Source organism: Stegastes partitus, unplaced genomic scaffold (assembly GCF_000690725.1).
Source record: "Stegastes partitus isolate 25-593 unplaced genomic scaffold, Stegastes_partitus-1.0.2 Scaffold1182, whole genome shotgun sequence".
Classification (NCBI taxonomy): domain Eukaryota; kingdom Metazoa; phylum Chordata; class Actinopteri; family Pomacentridae; genus Stegastes; species Stegastes partitus.
In genome coordinates this window covers 147,678-169,111 of record NW_007578913.1, presented here as the reverse complement: position 1 = coordinate 169,111, position 21,434 = coordinate 147,678, and the positions used below count along the sequence as shown (strand labels likewise).

Below are 21,434 nucleotides of genomic sequence, written 5' to 3'. Positions count from 1 at the left end.
GATATGGGGGGAAATTTAAGGAATTGCTTGGAATCTTGAGTTTTTTTCCAGTGAGAGGGGGCATGTACTTACTGAAAATGTACAGGAAAAAGGAGGGAGCAGAGGAGGATCTCAGGCACAGAGTCAGACGAAGGAGGATTATGAAAGCATGAACTGCAAAACACAGCACGACTATAAGTGAGAAAATAAACAAGCGATGGGCTGCCAAGCACTGGCTCAGCAGAGGTACTTCCCCTTATGTGCACAGCTGGATTTATGAGACGGTGAGCAATACTCCCCTCTCTTCTCCCAGACTCTGACACAAGCAGGGGAATTTAGCTTCTCCATGCTAGGCTGCTTCAAAAATAGCAGTGGACTAAAGGGTAGCAGCTAAACAACTACAGCTACAAAGTACTCAGTAGTGTGAAAATTTCCATGCAGGCCTAATAACCCAACTCAGTTCTGAGTCAACAACTGCCAATAGATATTATTTTTACAGTCAACATCGTACCAGGTTTGTTAAGCGATGATAGCCAAAGCGTGTGCTGATGATGGAATTACCTGTGAAACAGTCACTGAGCAGAACGCAGATGGTTTTTATTACAAAAAAAATGCATGTTTTATCACACACATGGGATCAAAAAAACTGAATCAGTGGTAATTCTTTGTCAATGAGGACAAAAAAGGGCCCATCTAGGCTCCAGTGGAAAGTTGAGCAAGAAAGTTTTTCCACTAGCCTGGGGCGACCTGCATCAAAATGTGATGACATGCACTTTTGTTGCATCGTCAAAGCAAAGCAGATCGCTGCACTGAGCCCAGATGTGCTGCTACGGTCCGGGTAGGTAGGAGCGCTGTCGTCAACACCTGAACCGTGAGACCGGAGAGATCTCTGTGTGTTGAAGTATGTGTCATAAACAGTTCAGAAATGTGTTTTTTATTTCAAAAAATAATGCTGAAGTTAGACCGGTAAATTATTTCTTCATTTATGTGATTTGTTTTTGGACGGGGCAGAAATCACGGCTTGATGATGCACTGGGGCCACACTTTGCATGACCCCTATACTGATAATGATTACAGCCCATTAGCAGTTGGACTAAACCAGCTGCCTCCATATCTGTATCTGGTGCCATGATTGGCAGAACTCAGCCACCAACGATTGTGAGTTTCCTTGCGTGCCTACTTTATTAAGAACTTAGTCCACAGCTGCAAAGAGACACAAATGCTCTGCATCCACAGTTTGTGATTTAACATCGAATCTTTGTGCTTCAGTTAAAACAAACTGGTCCACTTGCATCATTAGTACAGTTCACTTGGGCTACCTTTAAAGATGTCAGTCTTCCAGAGCAGAAAATCCTGCTAATGTTTTCAGGAATTTGAAACTAAATTTGATATACCTCCTTTTGTTTTGTTTTTTTTAAATCTTACCCATTTGTCTGTGTGGTTAATAACACAGTACTGTCATTCTTGTGCACACACGCCTTTTGATGGGAGATAAAAATAAACCTCCAAGCATGTGCATCTTTCTTTTCATCGCTGAAGCAGACATATAACCAGTTTTTTATCACAAGCACTTCACCTTGTGAGACAGATGTCCATGTCTGGCAGACAGAAATGTACAGTTTGTTGAGGTTAAATTGTAAAAGCTTTTAGAATACTCCTACAAAGTAACCTTTTAGTAAAAATGACCAGATAATATTTACCGAGCATTCCCTTTTCTCTCTCCTCATGTTGCTGGGTTCAAAATAAATCCAGGTTTCGAACATTAAAATGCAGTTTAGGGTTGAAAATGAAGTGTGGTTAAAGCATGATTAGCTGGAATTTACGATCATGTTGCAACGACTTTCAGAAGTGCCGCAACTTATGAAATATTAAAACCACACCTTTTTTGAAATTAGACAATGCTGATGCAATCAGTCCTTTAAAACCAGTTCTCAAACTAGACTTCAAACAAGTTGTCTAGATGCATCTATGTTGACAGTTTTAGGTGTAAATTAATGGAAGGGAAATGGGTTCTTGGAAATAAACTTTAGGGAGAACGGTAATATCGTTTCCAAGAATGAACATGAATCTCCTAATCTGTAAAATAGAATTTTGTGCACCTGAATGCTAATCTGACGGTAGTAACCTGTACTTTCTGCATTACAGGACACATCACGATCAAAGGCAGCACATACATCTTGTTTAGACTAGCTTTCTAGTGAATCACAGCTTCACAGAGATGATAAGATTTTCAGATAAACAGTAAGACACAATAAAAACACATAATGAAACACAACCGACAATTACTGCAACATTTCCAGGTATCTCCCACTCACGGCGGTTGCTGCGTCGTGTTAGTTTGCTTTTACCAAAGAGATATGTGAAATACCTTAAGTCCTTCTGGCTACTGGGATCGGTGAAGTTTGATCAGCAATTTGAGGCATCTGTCTGACATTTCAGAACATGCAATCTGGCAAACCAATCCACCAAGCGAGAAGGAGCGAAAACAAATCGTGGTAAATTTGTTTTCTTGTGCAGCAGAGCAGTATCACAAGGCACTGTAAAAGTGATAGCATGTTTTTTTTTTTTTTTACAGCGAGCAAAAAGCTGCATTTTATATAAATTTCCAGAGTACTCACTGGTAGCTCTGCGGGTTCAGGGAGGAACTCTGCATCTTCTCCAAAAATAAAATCTGGAGGCAATTCTGGATAGCGTGCATTGAATATGATATCCCCTGAAACGAAAGAGAAGAACTTGTCATTACTCGACTGATTACTGAGCACAACATGCATCTCAAATGTTGTTTTGCATGGGTTACACTATGTGCATATCAAACTATCTCAGCATGTCGGCTCATTTTTTGTAGTAATATACACTCTTAGCAAACACAACCAGCAAATAATAAATGCCAAAAACATATATGTTGTTTCAACAAATAAGAAAATAGGTGTATTTCCTCAGTATCAGTAGAGCCATCTGCTTTATTCTGCCTGGTTTCATGATATGAGAACACTTTCTGAAAGCTGCTGAAACAAATGAAATTGTGCTGGGAACAATCTGACATTATCTTAACCCTATCAGTCTTCTGAATCTGGCATGAACCGACTTGTTGAGGCAGCTTTTTTTTTTTTTTTTTCTTTTCAGCGGCTGCATTAAGCGCATAATATGCATCTGAGCTCTGGGGTCTTTTAATTTAAGTACCTAAAGTAATGAGCAAACTTGACATTTACCGCTGAAGCCACTCAAATCCTGGCAAAGACGTCTTGTAAAGATAATTGCCTCTGTACTTTCAATGTAGTACACAAGAAAAAAAAGCGACGCTAAATTCTGAAATCAAGTTTGGTTTTAGGATGTTGATTCAAAACCTGAACAGAGTGAAGCAAGTACGTGCTAAAATACTGTTATTAAAAGAGCACACAAGTAAATTACCGAAGCATTCAGATCAAAAAAACAACTGAACATGGCTGCCAGCATGGCAAGCACATGGATGTGGTGGTTCACAATGTTCTGATATTATGTTACACAATTCTATTTATGTGCTGCAAGACTGTTCTGTTCTGCTTTTTCCTTTCTTTTCTTTTTTTTTTTTTTTTGTTGTTCCAGAGACAGAGAGAAGAGACAAACGTACACATGTGGTAGTATTTTTCCAGCGGAGAAGAGTCAAACGAGGAAACAAGAGGATGTGTTGTAAATCTGTTACAAACCACTGGAAGGTTGTGAGAAAACGACTGGCACGGTTCCAGAGGGAAATGGAGGTCTTGGAAGTGCAAACTTTACAGGTTATAACGGAGGCTTTAAAACGCTGCTTTGTTCGTAACATCCTGAGACGGCGCTGAAGGAGCCGCTCAAAAGTGCACTCCAGTCGCTGCATAACGTGCCTTCGAAAAAATCGTACTTTTATTTCAGCCAGACATTTTATTGAAGGTGTACAACAACAAAAGGCCACAAATTGTTGTTTAGCAGTACCAGCCACGGCGGTGGAGTGGAAAGGGGTGGGGGGGGGGCTGGGTTAAGCATTAATAGTGCTTGGCTCTGTGCAGAGTGTGCAATGCTCTTGCACGCTATCAGTAGGCAGGTCCATGGACTGGCACAGACCAACCTGCGGCTCTGCATCCTTGATTAAACAAACCTCCTTCCTCAGGCCAAAGCACAGGAAAGTACAGCGGCAAGCGCAACAGCTGCAGAGATGTCGCGTGCCATGCCTGAATGCCAGCGCTAGTTTGTTGTTTTGTTTTTGTTTTTTCAGGTTACTGCTTTCCTGTCTTAATGAATTAAAAGCGTCTTGCTAAACTATGGCTGTAAGGGGTAGTTTCCGTTCATGGTTAAACAAGAGTAGGATGGCGTTCACTGTTAATATACAGTCAACAACTTGATAACATTGTTTCCATTGTTTTAGTGTCATTCTACATGCATTTACTACACATTTACTAAAAGTGAACTGTGCCCAAACAATGCTTTACACTACATGCTATACAAGCTCCCGTACTCCAAATAGTTTTCAGCAGGATGAGATTTCTAAACTGTCATCTGGAAACATGTTTTCTCAATCAGTGGCAAGAAAAAAAAAAGTGAATTACTTTCATTTATGCATGAATTGGTTTTAAAATGTGGGTACAAAGAAAGCTGAATGATGTTCTCTGTGTGAACCAATGCACTATTTGTGTAACTCAGGGCATTTTATTTTTTTAAAGAATTCATTTTAAATTACTTCAAATGACCTATGAGTTAAAAATGTCTTCCTAAACTATGGCTCACGCTGTATGGGGTAGTTTCCTTTCATGGTTAAACAAGAGTAGGATAGCTTTCACTGTTAATATAGAGTCAACATCTTGATAGCATTGTTTCAGGTCCATTATTTTAGTGTCATTCTACATGCATTTACTACACATTTACTAAAGGTGAACTATGCCCACACAATGCTTTACACTGTATGCTATACAAGTTCCTGTACTCCAAATAGTTTTCAGCAGGATGAGATTTCTGAACTCTCATCCTGCTGTTGTCTGGATGTTATAAACCATTTCAACATCTTGCAATGTGCCTCTGTGTGTAACATACTCTCAAAGACACTGAAAACATGTTTTCTCAATCAGTGGCAAGGAAAAAAAGTGAATTAAAGCCGCAAGTGGCATTGGAAAATGGCCCATAATGCTCGCCCTTCTTCCAACATGGCAGATTTTCTGTTGGGTTTACAGAAACACGCTATTGGACTTTTTTGTGCGTCCCGAGCTGCTACATATGTGTACCGATTTTTGTCGCTCTAAGTGAAATGTAGCCCCGATGGGACTCTGTTGAAATATTGTAGGGGGCGCAGTTGAGCCGTGTTGCATTTTAGAGCTTTGAGCTGGTCAATTTTTTTGTTCGTCCCGACCTGCTCTATATGCCTGTCAAATGTCGTAGCTCTAGACAAAACGTGCTTCCGATGGGACTCCTGAAGAATTTTTGGGAATTTTGAAGGTGGCGCTGTGGAGCCATTTTGGTAGTGACATGTCCAAGTCCCTTAAAATATCAGATTTTTCGCCAGTTCTGGTGTGTGTGGCGATTTTTGGTGAGTTTTGGGGAATGTTTAGACCCTCTAATTTGAGTTTCAAAAGTCGGTAAAATAATAATAATAATCACAAGGGTTTCAATAGGGTCCTTGTACTGTTAGTGCTCGGACCCTTATTACTTTCATTTATGCATGCATTGGTTTTACAATGTGTGTATAAAGAAGCTGAATAGTGTTCTCTGTGTGAACCAATGCACTATTTGTGTAACTCAGGGCATTTTGTTTTTAGTAAGAATTCATTTTAAATGACTTCAAGTGACCTATGAATTAAAAACGTCTCCCTAAACGATGGCTCACACTGTACAGGGTAGTTACTTCGTCAAAGTAACGAACAAACGCAGCCTATCTCAACTAACAACAGACAAATCAGTGCATTGTTCTTGTGCATGTTGAGTACATCATTCAAACATTCGCAGTGTAGGTTGGAAAAAGAAGTATGTGAACCCCTAGGCGTGTGTTATCAACAAACGCTCACCGGAGTCAGGAGTGAGCAAGGAACCTGCGGTCCAATCAATGGAACAAGACTGGAGGTGTGTGTTAGAACTACATTGACTTGTAAAAAAAAAAAAAAAAACACACCCAAACATTTTGAGTTTGGTATTCACAAAAAGCAACTGCTGATGTGAACTATCATCCTTGGGAAAAAAAAAAAAGAAATCTCCTAAGACTTATGATCAAGAATTGCTGATGTGCATGAAGCTGGAGAGGCTGAGAAAAGGTTTACTTACTTTTTCCACCAGTGTGGGCCATGTTTAATGGGTGTGTTCACTAAAGACATGGAAGTTTGTAATTGTTTGTGAGGTTTTAGTTTATGTACCTTGTGTTTCTATGTACTTTCTCTGTAGATCACATTTTGTGATGCAGAAACTAGTTCATTCCAAAAGGGTTCTCATACTTTTTTCTAGACACAGTGTGCATAAGGGGCTCCTACAAACACGTTACTTCCTGCCTAATTAAAAAACAATTATACAGTCGTGACACGATAATCCGACACTAAATGTAAAACCTTCTTTTATGTCGGATAGCAAGGCTGTCGGATTATCAAAACAGAGGTCAAGATACAAGGAAGGCTTGATGCTTGAAGGGTAATTTGTTGTTAATATTTATTGTTTATAGTTGTTATAATAGCTAGTGTATTGTTAGAACACTATGCATGTCTTTGACCGGTGCGCTTATGCACGCCACGGGCCTGTCAGTTGACATCAAAGTTAAGTGGTCCTAAATCCGATAGGTATCTGCTCTTTCGCCATGCAACTTCTGTCTGAACGGCCAGATCACACTTATCCAACCTACACGTCATTGACACGACAAATGAGAGCTGGTCCGAATAGAACTTTCTGGTCTCTGGATATTCGGCCCAATTAATGATGAATATCAGAATATTCAGTGTGGTCGGGGGACACTTCCACCTCGGGGGGAGCGCTTCGACGAGGTGGAAGTGGCCAGAACGCACAGGCACTACTTGACTGCTGATGCTAGTTTAGTTAGTGATCACAGTTCTGTTTCCACCATCGGTGGCGGCGGGGGAGTGGCACTGCCGCCACCGTTAACATCCGTGTGCACACTCGCTTGTGTGTGACGTCGTTTTGGGTCGCATGAAGTTCACACAGCAGATCACATACAAGTCGCATTTCATTGTAAATGTGAACGAACTCGCAAAAAAAACGGATTTCACGAAAAAATCCGATTTGAGCATTAAATCCTGCAGTCTGAACGTAGCCAATCTGACGGATTGTTAAATCAGATAATATTTATCCTTATTTGTGACATAAAATGTCATGTCAGAGTCAGAATCCAAGGCTGTCGGTATGTTAAGGCTGTTTTCAATGAGTTCCATTCATTTTTCCTAAAAACCTGTCGGATAACAAGGCTTTCGGATTGTTAAGGGTCGGATTATCGAGTCACAACTGTTCTTATTTCAAATTGGGGGCTATTATATTGATTGCTCCCTGTGGTCTTCTTACTGGCTTGGAAAAAGGGGACGTAACAAAATCTGATGACAACCAACGTTTTTTTTTAACTGCTTGTCTAGTGACGAACATTCAGAGTTCTTGAGAAATATGATTTGAGGCCAAGTTTTTAGGGGCTTTATACATTACATCCACACATTCCTAGAGTCTAGCCACAACATCCTCACATAAGCCACTACCAGTTCTGCCTGGACAGATTTTTGCAAATTGTGCAAAATAAGCAAAACCTACTTCCTCTATCTTTCTGTGAGCGTTTTTTCCCCAAGCAGGGCCACATGTGTATCGAACCTAATTCATGTCCAAATGGAACTTTGCACACTTGATCTTGATGAATTGATGAATATCCCATCACTCCCAGATTGCAAATGTGGATCCCATCAACTTACCACTTAGACCTGCACATTAAAGGGCTTCTGCTTTCCTTTGAAAAACCCTCTGAAATCTGTAGGCACGTGTTCAAAGAACTTGTCAATAACTCATCAGCCACAAAAAAACTTGCAATCTAGCTCATATATCTGGCACGTGTCGTGTACTGTGTCTTTGAAGTAGGTGGAGATACGGGTTACAGACCCTGCTGAGAGACTTAATTGTGTATTTTGACTACCAGTTGAATGAGATCAGCGCATTTAATTCATTACGTTTCTTCAGTGTCCCAAACGTACACCTTAATGGCTGGCAAACCACTGATCATGTAAAACTGACAGATGGTAACAGATCATATATTGTCAGGTCATGTCTGTAGTTAGAGTCTGAACTGAGGGTAATTGTTTCTTTTGTTTACTTAACGCGTTTGCAATGCGTCGATGTATCCTGTGCTGCACCACAAATTGCCTCTCAGAGGACATTAAAGTCTAAGTTAGTGCACACAAGCCTGACATGGGTCTCGTGAGTCACCGTAATTCCAGTATGAGCAAGTTCAAATTAATCTCATTCCCAATTATTATTATTACTACACTGAGTGATATTCTTCATTGGGCACATAAAGAGGCACGCTCGGAAGGGAAACCCTCTGATGTGGGGACTTGATTAAGAGGTGAGAGACCCTTCCAGTAAAGGTTCAGTGGCACAAACAACATCATGTTTACTGGTATCAATTCAGTGATTAAGCATGATCATCATCATGAAGAAAAAAAACAGTCATCTTGTTTTTGCAGTTAAGGAATTCCTGTGGGTGCTTTTTGGCCTTGCTGCTTGCCTACAAACTGCAATTACAAAACATTCCTTTGGTGCAGTTTATTAAAGCGATGCAGAATGTTTACGCGGTGTTTTATTGACAGCTCTCCTTCCATTCAATCAAAGTTTATGTCACAGTATTTCCAGTGTCTTCATTTAGCCCTGCATAGTGCATAGTCACAGTCCCTTAAGAAGAAGAAGAAAAAAAAACGTGCTAAATGTGTGCTTTGAATGCAACACTGATATGCTCTCACATATCAAGGTGTGGACTGTAAACCAGCTCTCATTTGAAAACCGGCCAACTGTGAGACAGAATTAGATCTCAGCACTGATCAAGGTTGGATTGAAAACATTTTACCTGAAATAAAATCAATTCAGCGCTGAAGCTCAGGCCCGCTGAAGAAACCAAATAGGATTGTGACTCATTTACTTACATTTCAGGGTTTCTCCAGCATAGGGGATGTGAAGTTTGAAGCGATCACAGCAAGGACCAGGAGTCAGAGATGTACATCTGAACAGAGAGGATGATAGAAAACTACATGAGACAATCAGCAGGAATGTTAAATTAAAAAAAGAAATGAGAAAAAAATAGAACAAGCGCTCCACTGATTAATCTGTTAGATAATTACAGCTACAACACAAACAGAGTTTTCACTACTTCTGATGAGAGATGCACTGATGGAAAATTTCCAGGGCATATATATATATATTGTTAATATATACAATATATTGTATTGTATTCATATTTTTCTTCAGCAGCAAACAGCAAATCATCTGTTGCATGCCCCGGAATTTTACATCAGTGCATCTCTCATCAGAAGTAGTTAAAACTGTGTTTGTGTTCTAGCTGTAATTATCTCACAGATTCATCAGTGGAGCGCTGATTTAATTTCTTGTTCTCTTTTTTCTCATTTCTTTTTTATTTATTTATTTATTTTTCCAATTTTGGACTGACAAGTGAAATTTTCAAAAAGCAATATTCAGAGAGCCTTCTCTATCTATTATTTGCTGAAATTTAGAACCCTGACAACATTTTCGTACCTAATTTAGATATTCATTTAATCATTTCTGTAATTTGTTTTAAAGAAAACTACCAAAATAGTTGGTGGATCCTAATTCTCAGATGTAAAGATCTGATGCTCTTCTCTGTTGCACACAATACAATTATTAATTGGGTTGTGCCAGACAAAACAAGACCACTGAAGATATTACCCTAAGCTGTGGGATAGTAAGTAATTTTCTTAGCAATTTTCTGACAGTATGGATATTTATGGACAAACATGAAGAGAATCTGCATACAACCTGAACAAAAATAACTTAGTGGCAGTTCTAAAAATCCTTAAAAATATGTAGCAGTAAGAATGTAAACTACACTGCATTTCTAACTGTGATGATCAAACTTATCATAGTGTTTATTACAGCAAAACTTCAACTATCTCTGTATTTTATATCTTTTCTAAAAAAATAAAATAAAAAAGCCACTTTAACATGGCTTAATGAGGACCAAGCAAGTGGATCATTTGATACTAGGCGGCAGCATTTCAGTTTGGATTCACAGGACTTTGTCTCACCACAAAGACACAGAAACAGGTTCAAAGTAGGATGTCATCCTGCCTACTGACAAAACCTAAAGTGCCTGAATAAGGTGTTAAACCTGAGATCACTGCTTATACATACATGATATCTGCGGTGTCCTTTCTCTAAAGCTGCTGTCAGATTATATGGAACAGACCTGGAGAAACTTGATGGCCAAATGCAACAACTCTAGCTTTTTCAGCTGCCATGACATTTAATAGAATCTGATTTGTGCCTTGGGTTTGTCCTGCACATAGGATTTCTTTGGCACCCCTTAGAGAGGTTTGGGCAAGAGTAAAAAAAAATAAATTTTTTTAACTAATCACCAGCAACAAAATGCACTGAGAATAATTTTGCCTGCTTACTTGAGTATGTAGTCACCACCCAAAGACCCATTTTAAGACATTAAAAGCCCATTGGTACAAATGCATGCACCTGCTGAAGATTATATGACTGTAATTTTGCAAAAACTGATTTATAAATAAAGAATCAATAAACAAAATGTACTGATGGAGAACTGTTTTCATTGTTGAATGTCAGACAGGAAATCTGCTCTGTAAAAAAAACAATGAATGGTAGCTTGTGAGTGCTGTATTTCAAACAGGAAGCTGCAGGAAGATGTGACCTGATTTAAAGTACTTTTTTTTTTTCAATTTGATTGCCACACATAAAGATTTAATGCATGTTGACTTCCGTTAAAATTATCATCTACAATACCTGGTATTTGTGGGGAAGTAAGATTGAAGTTACTTTTGCACGTAAAGTCACCATGTGGACACGTACAATTCTCCACATTTAGATTACAGAAGCTGTAGTAACAGAGAAGAGGTTATGGTACAAATAGATGGGGCAACCCGATGGCCAAGTGCAAACAGCCCAATATACCCAAAACCAGTTTGAATCTAAGCCAGGGTCCAAAAGCAAAAGAATCCCAATAATACAGCTTTTTGTGCATGGCAGAGCTGTTGTATTGGATGGTGTTAGATTTCAGAGGTGTACCTCATAGAGTATTTTGCTCCGGCTAATTTTTTTGCTTATGGCACATATGCCAATGGGTAGGACTACAATTAATTATAATTACATTGTCAATAAATTTGTCGATTGATTGGTTCATTATTTGCTCCATAAAATGTTGGAAATTCTGTTTTTTAAAAATGCTGACCAGTGTTTCAAAAAGCCTAAGATGATGTCCTTAAGTGTCTTGTTTTGTCCACATGTAAAAGATATTCCGTTTATTACTATAGAGGGGACAAGAAACTAGAAAATGTCCACAGTGAAGAATCAGGACTCAAAGAACTTTTCTTTAATTGCTCAAAACATTTAAGCAATTATTAAAACAGTTTATCGACAAATTTAACAGTTGAAAACAAATCAATTGTTCGATTAGTTGCAGCTTTACTTACAGTCATCCTCAAATGTATTCATACCCTCCCATTAAAGAAGGAAAAAAACAGCTGTCGCTAAAATAAGTTGACATTGACAAAAGTAATAATAAATAAAAATGTAATGAAAATCCTGACATTGTGTTTGAATTGTGGTTCAACAGAAATATATATTTTTTTTAAAAACAACACAAAAAAAAAACAAGCCAATAAGCATGATGGGACCCGTAAACTAATATTTTGTTGAACTGCCCTTTGAGTCATTCACTGCAATCAAGTGTTTTCTGTAACTCTCAATCAGACTTCTGCACCTGTTGACAGGTGTTTGGATTTTGGCCCACTGCTCATCAGCAAAGTGCTCTAATTTGTCCGGAACAGTTTTGTTTTTTTACATGATTCTTTTCAACCACAATTCAAAAGCAATGTCTTATTCCACTAAATTATAATTTAGCAAATTTTTATTTATTACTACTTTTTTCAGTTTCTAGTTATTTGAGTGACTATAATGAATTTTGCTTTTTCTTTAATGGAAGGGTATGAATACATTTGAGGGCGACTGTATATGTTATTCATCTGTTTCATATAACTATAACATAGCATCACGGCAGAGCAAGGAGGACTGGATGTGCGAAAGTACAGCTCACCCAGTTTTGAGGTCTGTGACACGCAGACAGTTGGTGGAGTCCAGTCCCACGCGGCCGTTCCTCACCACGCTGCACAGCAGGGGCCGCAGCTCAGGTGAGATCCGGTGCAGTGCAACCTCAGGGGACATGTTGTTCATTTTATCCACGCTGAGGAGTCTGAGGAGACAGAGCGACTGTTTACAGAAATGCTTTCAGATTATTTATTTTCACCCTGAGCTTACCTTACTGTCACTTTGTATTCTTATTTATGATTGTAATGCTCTTTTATTCTTATTGATTCACTGTCTTTCATTTAGATTAGACTGCGTTCTGTTCCGTGGTCTGCGATTTCAAATCGGCTACACTTCAGTTCAAACTCTTGTTGTTTTTAAAATGTGCTTTATGACTTTGATTCATTTTTCTGTTTTTGTTTTTCAAAGAGCGTGAACGACTTAACACAGGTGACGCTGTCGTTTTCGGCTGTCACATCCTGATGTCTTGGAAATGTCTTTACGCACGTCGGACTTCCTTTCCTGTAACAAGATTTCAGCTTTCTGCCCCAGTTATTCTGAGAAAACAGGTCTCGACGAGAACATTATGCAGACTGAACTCAGGGATTATGACAGCAACGTGTGAGAGGCAAGAGGTGTCGCGGGGAAATGAATCTAACTTTAACGCTGCTGGTCTCTTCTCTGTCATTATAAACACACAGACAGCCTGCATTGTACGGAAGATACATAACAGAGAAACAAGTACTAGCTAGTAAGCGTTTAATTTAATTAGGTTAAAGTTAATTAGTCTTTACGCCACAGTTTGAATCAGGATGTGAGGGCTCGCGAGCTTGGTATCGTTAGCCTCTGCTAGCTTATTACAGTTTGGTGAGTTAAATGGACATAATTTCAACATTTAGTAAAGTCTACAAATAACTTGCTCATTATGTTTCATTCAAATACACCATGCGGTTTGTGTTATAATACCTGAGAGAGATGGAAATCAGATTATTTGAGCGTGAACTCCAATGTTTACTTCATGCTCTCAAAATTTCCGGTACATGTTGTTTGGGTCCTTGTGATAGCCCCGCGTTTAGTCGTCTTTAACAATGCCTGTTGGTACAACGATTATATTCACTTCAGGAGCCACATATCTTCGTGCTATATTACTCATAAGGCATGCTTCGTTTCACATAGTAACACTTAAACAATGTAAAGTCACGGTAAGTGAATATACTGTGATTTATGGACAACATTGACTCTGGCAGTAGGAGTAACGCTAGGCAGCTGTCAGTCTGCACTTCGACCGTCACACAGTGGTGGCTGCTTAGTTGTCTATTCTGCACGAACAAATTTGAATTCCAGGTAAATATTGTGTTGTATTTCACATAAACACACGTTATTTCAGATTAGCGTTGGTCTAATTAAGCTGCCTCATACTCCCTTTGAGTCTTGGGCGGTTCATTTAAAAAATAATGACGCCAGAACGAATATTTGACTAAACTTAGCTTAAGGTTTCAATTTGTGACATTTAGATTTTATCTGATAACTTTGAAAACTTGGCTGCACAAAAGTAGTTTTGCTGACATCACATTGTACAGTGAACCAATACTGGTGAGGTGTTTGCTTCTGTTGTTACACAACATTATTTCATGCAGTTCTAAAAGACCACAAAGTCCATTATGACACGTAAATGCATCATTTATTTAACACCTGAATCATTCAAAAGCAGTGTTTTTATTTATGATGCCTCAATAGTTAGGTAAGAAAACACAACCTTAACGTGTGTTATCTGATATTAGACTATAAAAGATAAATCTCTCTTAACCATTTGTGTTATTATTTTTGCTGTACAAATTAATCCTCAAGTTTGCATATATTCATATAACATACCTGAGCTTTAATGCACGACTTTTACCGTAAATCCTGTATTTGTTTCTTTTATTACATTCCCCTCCTGTGATTACTAAGGTTGAGCAATTTGGGGGGAAACATCAAATTGCAATTTTTCTGACAGTTATTGCCATTTGATTTGTAATGTAATTTTTAAAAAGCTTTGGTATTTTACTGTGAAATAGATTTCAAACATGTGATTCAGCATAACCACATGGAACAACATCAAAAGTGTGATTGAAGGCATGAATTTGTAAAACCACTGACGAAACAGTTTAAACTCTGTGTTGGACACACTGTAAAATGCACAAGAGATTGGGCTTTTATCATGTGAACCACACTGTGCATGCCTGAACCATGTAATGAATGTGATCAATGGGCAAGAATAAACAACCCATGAAGGTTCCAGTCTGCACAAGTTAAATAAAACTGAATTACACCATTAGTCTCATTGCCAAAACCTCTGCTAATTGCATTGTTTCTAATTGCCCATAGCCCATCAAAAAAGAAAGAAAACTCACAGACTGAACATGTGGAATGACACCAGAAATGTGTTGTTCTTGTAGAAACGGAGCAAACATAATTTGAAAAATAAAAATGAACCTTGAGTACAAAGGCCTAGAAATGTTATGAGCATGTGCAGCAATACCAGTGGTGTTTCTACATGAGGCCAGTTTGACTGATTCACAACTGGGAATTTCCACCTTCATAGGGGTGATTCACAATCACTCTGAAAGTATCCAACAAAAACAGTCTGAGAGAAATATGTTGAGCTGGTTTTCATCCAGCGATTACTGTTTAACTGATTCAAGATAAGACGTTTTTTAGTTCAACATTCTTCTATGATTTTATTCTCTCTTTGTTAAAAGGTTAGAAAACATGACACAGGATTAAAAAAAAAAGAGTATTTCACAAACTGTTTGTGGGTCGGGGGTAGGGTTGAAAAACGTATCTTGAAAATTATAGTCATTATCTAAACTTCTGAAAAGCATTTTTATACAAAAATATTCCTATCATTGTAATGACAATCATTATCTGGTTAAGTCTTAACTCCCCAACCAGACATATAAATATGTAATCTTACACGGTTTTCCAAATGGGTCCAAAAGCATTTTCTTTTGGATTTCGCTTACGGCTCAGTTCAAGTTGTTTAACCAAGTGTGTGCAACCTTGATTTTTATTTAGATTCAATTGTTTGAATGCATCACACCGCCATAGTGGAGTGCACGTTGCTCGAATGGTGCTAAAAATGCCTGTTAACAGCCATTTGACACATATGCTGTTTTTTTTTTTTAAGTTTAGTGGCACATTTTTGTAGCAACACCTTTTACACAACACTGTAAATACGCATATTTATTCAGGTTGGTCAGTCACTGCGTGATAATTCAACAAGCCAGGGAGAATTTCAAGGGGGTTTTCCTGCTGTTTCAAGTGGTCAAACAATGCAGATCTCATTATTTTCTCCTGCAGTGAAGGGTTCTAGGCTAGCTTTTCATGCCTGCAGAGGGAAGACAATATTCTGCGAGATGTGGGAGAGAGAATTGAGCCATCCTACAGCCAGCGGCCAGGCTTTCCAAGTCTTCCACTGCCTAGGAAGAGATTTGAAGAGATTAACACACTAGCATTAGCTCCGATACAAGCTGAGGATTGAATTAATTAAAGACTTTGCTGGGCTGTGGTGCAGTCACGTGGTGTAGCATTGAAATGCCCCCACTGCCCCCCCACCTCACCATCCCCAGTAAGATTGGAATTTGTCCAACTCAGCCAGCAATGAATGCTCTATTTTTACCTACTTCCTTGTTTCAGTCAAGCTCATGCTAATGTGGGAGATAAATAAAATCAAGTGATTTTTGTTCAGAGGCTGTTGAGAAACTAGTTTACATATTTTGCCTGAAATGCCCCGAAGATGTCCGTTATGCTTTGGATAATGTCCTTGTTTATGAATAGGTTTTTACAGAAAAGGCTGGATGAACGTTAACAAATTCAGAAATCTCACAAATCAGCAACACGTAATTTAAATGAGGAGTCTTAAGGATAATTCCTGTCCAGAAAAGCAGAGTTGTTGCTGGAGAAATAACAAAAGTGTGTCTTGATCATCAGATCATGGCCGAGGAGGCTTTTGATGTCGTGGTGGTCGGCTCCTGTATGACTGACTTGGTGAGGTGAGTAAATGTAACCCTTTTTAAGTCTACTAGCGAGTGAAATGAGTTGTGTCACCACTCTGTGTGCCTTCTGAAATCACCATAAATCAACTTTAGATTTTATGTGAAGGCTGAACACAAAGTCTCCTGCTAAAACTGAGTTCAGGAAACTCCTCTGCTTCCTCAGGTGGACCCAACAGGAAGCAGGACATTGGGCAAATGTTCATTACCATATTAGGACATGTGTTTCAAAAATGTAAAGCAGAGTTTCTTAACCTTTGGGTCACGACCCTGTATGATGTTGCTCAATATGTAAATAGACGTCACTGATTTGTTGGATATTTACGTAATAAATATATACAGTTAATGTGTCTGAAGTCTACTATAATCTGTTTATATAGCCGTCTGAAGAACTTTGATTAACATCAGGGAACTATTTGGTTCCCAACTTATTGGTCTCATCCTGGGATTCCTTAGACGAAGGCTCCAATAGGATTTAAGGATAAGAAAAGAGAAGGAAATGTTTCTGTTATGTAGTTTATAAAACGTAATTTAGTCTTTTTCCTCTGAACTAATGCATCATACTATCACCTTATTTGGGCCTCTAAAAAAACTTTGAAACTAAACAGTCACGCTTTCACTTGAAATTTCGCCAGCATTAAGGGTTTGCAACCACCTTATTAGTTATTACAGTTTTATCTTAATTGTTTTCTAAACATCTCATTCAAACAGTGATTGTCCCATAAAAGCTATCATAACTAGGCATTAAAGCCCTGACATTTTTGGGGGGATTTTTTTCACATGCGGGTAAAGTGTGCCTGAATTGGGCTGTAGATGTCACAATATTGAGCATTTAAAGAGCTTTAAAGGTGGTGTCTTTCTTTTAACGTCTCCAAATCCACAAACACAAGAGCAAAAATTCAAGGAACGGACTAAACAGTGTGTTTATCTGTTCTGACCATTGACTGTATATAAAGATGGATGAACCCTCCGGGACACTGTCCACTAATTTCCTGAAACACAGTTTTGAAGCTCAGTGTGATGTGTCTGTCTGTTGCCACTTTGGCCATACCTGACTCCTCCTAATCCAAAAATGAACAGATCGGTGGAGCGTAAGTGGGGCTGAGGTGGACCATGCAATGTCTCTGGGTCATGGAGTGCTCTATGAAGACACTCACCTATCACTCAAAGCAACCACGCTCTTGATTGTGCACAACTTAATACAATTTAAACAGGAAGCTTGTGTAAAACGTCACCCCATGTGCACATGAATGGGGGAGATCAAAACCGTTTTTTGTACCAGGCTGTGTGCATGTTTATTTCTGCTGTAAAGATGGAAATTTCAACATGTGGGCCAATGGGGACTAACTCGCTTTGCGCCTCAAGTGGACATTTGAGGGACTACAGCTTTTGGTACTTCCATGTTGATTTCATTTTTCACTCTCAGAGGTTCCTGCTTGGCTCTAAAAAAGGTGCAACTGTTAGCATGCTTAGCTTGCTGGGGGGGTTACAGCTTATGTTTTTTTGTTTGTTTGTTTATTTGTATGTTTTTTAAAAGAGCCTGGTTCACAACCAGCATACTAGACATTGTGCACTGTGTTGTTTGTCACTCTTAGACTTTATGGTAGCAACAGCTCTGTTCTGCTTTTTACTGCATCTTGGAAAGTTTGCAAGCCAAGACATTATTAACCAAGATAGAATTACATTTTTCAAGGTAAGTGATGGTTTTCTTAATAAATCATTGATTTATTAGAAAATCAAAGAAGAAAAACAGGTCGAAATCAGTCTGACCTTGCATTTTTCCATATTGTATAATTAATACTTAAGTCACCCCAGCTGCACGCTGTGATAAAAGAACATTACTTCTTTTTGATCAGCTTGTGAAGATGCTGACTGTTTGCCAGGGATACCACATATGTTGCCACCATGTTCATAGTTCAGCTTCCCTTGTATATGATGCTTGTAAGCAAACATTACAGTAGTTATATACTGTATGATGTAAAATATGGATGTAACCACTGTGATGTTGCCCTTTGGCTACTGGAGTAACATTTGAAGCCTCATGGTCAACATTTGGCCATTGCTATCCTTCTATTTGAAACCATACATAATGGTGGAAAGGACAAATCTAGTTGTGAACTTAAGGACACTATGTAGGCTGATATGACAGCTACCTGTCAAACACAAGGAAGCCTCATCTTCAAACATACCTTGCTTTATTGTCTATTTCACCTTAATCGAGCCCATGCCTTACTAGATGAGCATTATCCTATATTAAACGAGACTTTAAACTAGAGATTGTGACCACAAACTTATTAGAAAAATGTTTACTGAGGTGAGAAATCAAGTGAGAAGTAGGACCATTTGTTCAGAGATTTCTATACTATCTGATTTTATTTCTGTTGCCCCCTGCTGGCTATTAGAAGTAATGCAGGCTTAGTTCATTTCTGCATTTCCTTTACTTTTAAGACCTAAAAGCTTCGTCCATCTTTTATTTACAGTGAGTTACCTCCTTTTCAACCAAGTAATAAATTTTGGTAGGTACGTAATTTGCTTAAGTAGCTAGCTAGCAACAACTGTGAAATCTGCTGAAAACAGAAGCAGTTGTCACTTTTTTGATTTTTTTGATTTGCAAAATCAACAATGGTCTGAAAAAAAATGCAAAAAAAAAAATTTCAATTTCTATTGCAATTATTTTGACACAAATTGCAATTTCTATACTAGTCGTGATTTTAGTGGAAATGGCCGTTTTTGCAAGCAAATGTGACAATTCTGACATGATTGTTGCTGTAATCTGTAACATGCATGTTTCCTTATGTGTGGAGAATGTGAGTTGCAGGTGAGGCATCTCTGTAGCACCACAGCACTTCATTAATAATGGTATGTTGTGACACTTTTTTACCATTTTCCAAAAACTGTATCTCCTGTGATTTGAATATTGCACTTGGCCATATTGCGATTTCCATAATGGTTCTCCTAATTTTCCAGCCCCTATCAGTAGCTGTGGCTTTCAATGAGAAGCCTTTTTTTTGTGTAGCCTTTCCTGAAATCAAATAATTTTTCGAGCAGTAAATTTGCAGAAGTTATCGGTGTAAAATACTTTATTTCCCCGCACGATAATGGAAATAAGCGCAGCAACAGCTACTTAGAGGATGCAGCTCAGCAAGCGGTCAATTGTCTTTACCCACATCGTGCTTCCCTTTAGTATTATTATTATTAATAAGCACCACAACCACCATTTTCCATCTGGGATTTTATTTTGACATGTACGCCTGTGGAAAATATGGCAAATGGGCTGCAGGGTGTTTTTCCACCATGGCTTGAAATGGACTGTACAGGCCTGCCTACACAAGAATAGAGGAAGTGTTCTAAAGTTAGACAATACTGCTGCCTTTTCAGTATCCGTCCGAAAAGCCCAGAATGTTATAGGGAACATCAGCGGTCTGACAGTGTTTGGTTCAACAGCTTTTAGGTCATTAGGCTGTAATAATAAGCAGACTCCATGTTCCTATTCTTTTTTGCTAAATCACAACACATGTTCCAATTGAAGTTAAAAGCACTGCCAGTAGCACAAATCATTTTTTTCAGGACAGCTGTTTCTCTAAGATAATAAAATTGATTAATTACTGCTGCAGGTTATAAACCAAAATGAGACAGGTGTGACCATCTCATGCTTCAATCCAACTCAACGATTCAAAGTGTGCAGATGATCTGGTATAATTACTGCTTGCTAAAATGTCAGGACTGCATCATCCTCGTACGTGGTGAGATCTGTTGAGCCAAGTAGGATCCATTCCCACAAATCATTAGTCATCAACTCCAGCACAATGGGTTAGTTGAAAACAATTTGTCACCCTCATTTACCATAACCTTTGTGAGCAATGACACAATCTCAAAAAAATACACATAAAGCAACCATAGTGTCAAAAGTCTCGATGGGCTGCAGCCAACTGAATTTCTTCACGTCGGTGTGAGGAAGCGCGTTGTCGAGCCTTTGCAACAGTCTGTGTCATACATTATTTTTATGTGGAACCCGGGAAAAATAACTGTCACCTGGGTGCCAGTAAATGAATATCTGAATACACAACTGCAAGCTGTGCTGTAGAAAGTTTCATGCCATTTTTTTTTTTTTATTTCTTATTTTTATTTTTTTCAGTGCACACACAAGTTGTCACATTTTAGTTGTCGCTCAGGCGGCTCCACAAGTCCTCACTTATCAGAAACACATGCCTTCTCCTACCGCATTTTGTTGCTCATTAGCAATTCAACTAGTGACTTTCTGCTTTGAAGGGCAGGAGTTGTCAATTAGGGCTCTAATAAGCTAACGGAAAATGGCCTGTTTTTGGAGAGAGAGAGGGAGTGTGTGTGTGTGTGTGTGTAGGGCTTTTTGGATGGAGGTCAGAATGCGGATAGGGGAATACATTTGCAGCCCCTTCAAAGTGATATGCATGGCTTTGAAGTTAGCAATCCAGTTGTCTTGAACAGCCAGTGTTTGGGTGGCAGTACAATTGACTGACAGACAGCGGAGGCACACATACACAATCATACACTCTCTCTTTTTGCTTCTTGCCATACAAGCACATAAATGTGACATAGGTCTCTGTGGTGTTTGGTCATAAATGTAACAGTCAGCCTGTGAGCCATGTTGTTAGGTAGTAAAAGGTTGCGTTTAATTGCCTGCTATCTTCAGTGCACAAAGACGAGGTGCAGAGCCGCTCAGGCTTTTAACCCGTTGTCAAAGCCATACAGTGCCCCCTACTGCCACAGCTTACTGAGTTATTTTACCTGCTCTGCTAAAACCTGAGTTCCCTAAATTATGGAACCATTCCAAAATACACCACAAGGACTGTTCCTATCAAAACGCAGTAATTGTATCTTTATTTAGTGTTTTTATTAGAATTCATCTCAAGCCAAGAGTCACAAATGTGGGCCCCAGATTTGCTCATATTTCTTTATTTGTTAGTGCAGAATGTTGCTAAAAGGTTTCAATTACAGTTACCACATTGTAAATTAATGACTAGTTTGAACTGACAGCAATAATTTTGATAATAAAGTTTTTTTGTTTTTAAAAAAAAATCAAATCAACATGGTCTGTCTTAGTGTGTGGGTTCTCGCTTCTGATATATAAATCTTTTCTCTTTTTTTCTTCATATTCTATGATTGTAAACAGACTACTTTGGG

General features: G+C 38.7%; 2 protein-coding genes across 4 annotated transcripts in view; one reads left to right on the top strand and one right to left on the bottom strand.

The window, feature by feature from the left end:
- babam2 (BRISC and BRCA1 A complex member 2) overlaps positions 1-14,679 on the bottom strand; it is a 77,988-nt gene extending 63,309 nt beyond the window's left edge. The window contains exons 1-4 of one of the 3 annotated variants that reach the window (XM_008297065.1): positions 14,634-14,679; positions 12,251-12,406; positions 9,084-9,160; positions 2,598-2,692 (exon numbers count right to left, since the gene is read on the bottom strand). In XM_008297065.1, the coding sequence (XP_008295287.1) occupies positions 2,598-2,692; positions 9,084-9,160; positions 12,251-12,406; positions 14,634-14,644 (339 nt within the window). In that variant the 5' untranslated portion in view covers positions 14,645-14,679. Of the gene's footprint in view, positions 1-2,597; positions 2,693-9,083; positions 9,161-12,250; positions 12,407-12,686; positions 13,034-13,206; positions 13,293-14,633 lie in introns of those variants that run through there. The other 2 variants (XM_008297066.1, XM_008297067.1) reach the window with 2 other exon arrangements.
- The window catches only part of rbks (ribokinase), a 40,833-nt gene continuing 32,915 nt past the window's right edge, over positions 13,517-21,434 (top strand). The window contains exons 1-2 of the mRNA XM_008297068.1: positions 13,517-13,584; positions 16,213-16,274. Coding sequence (XP_008295290.1) covers positions 16,216-16,274 — 59 coding nt within the window. The 5' untranslated portion in view covers positions 13,517-13,584; positions 16,213-16,215. The remainder of the gene's footprint in view (positions 13,585-16,212; positions 16,275-21,434) is intronic.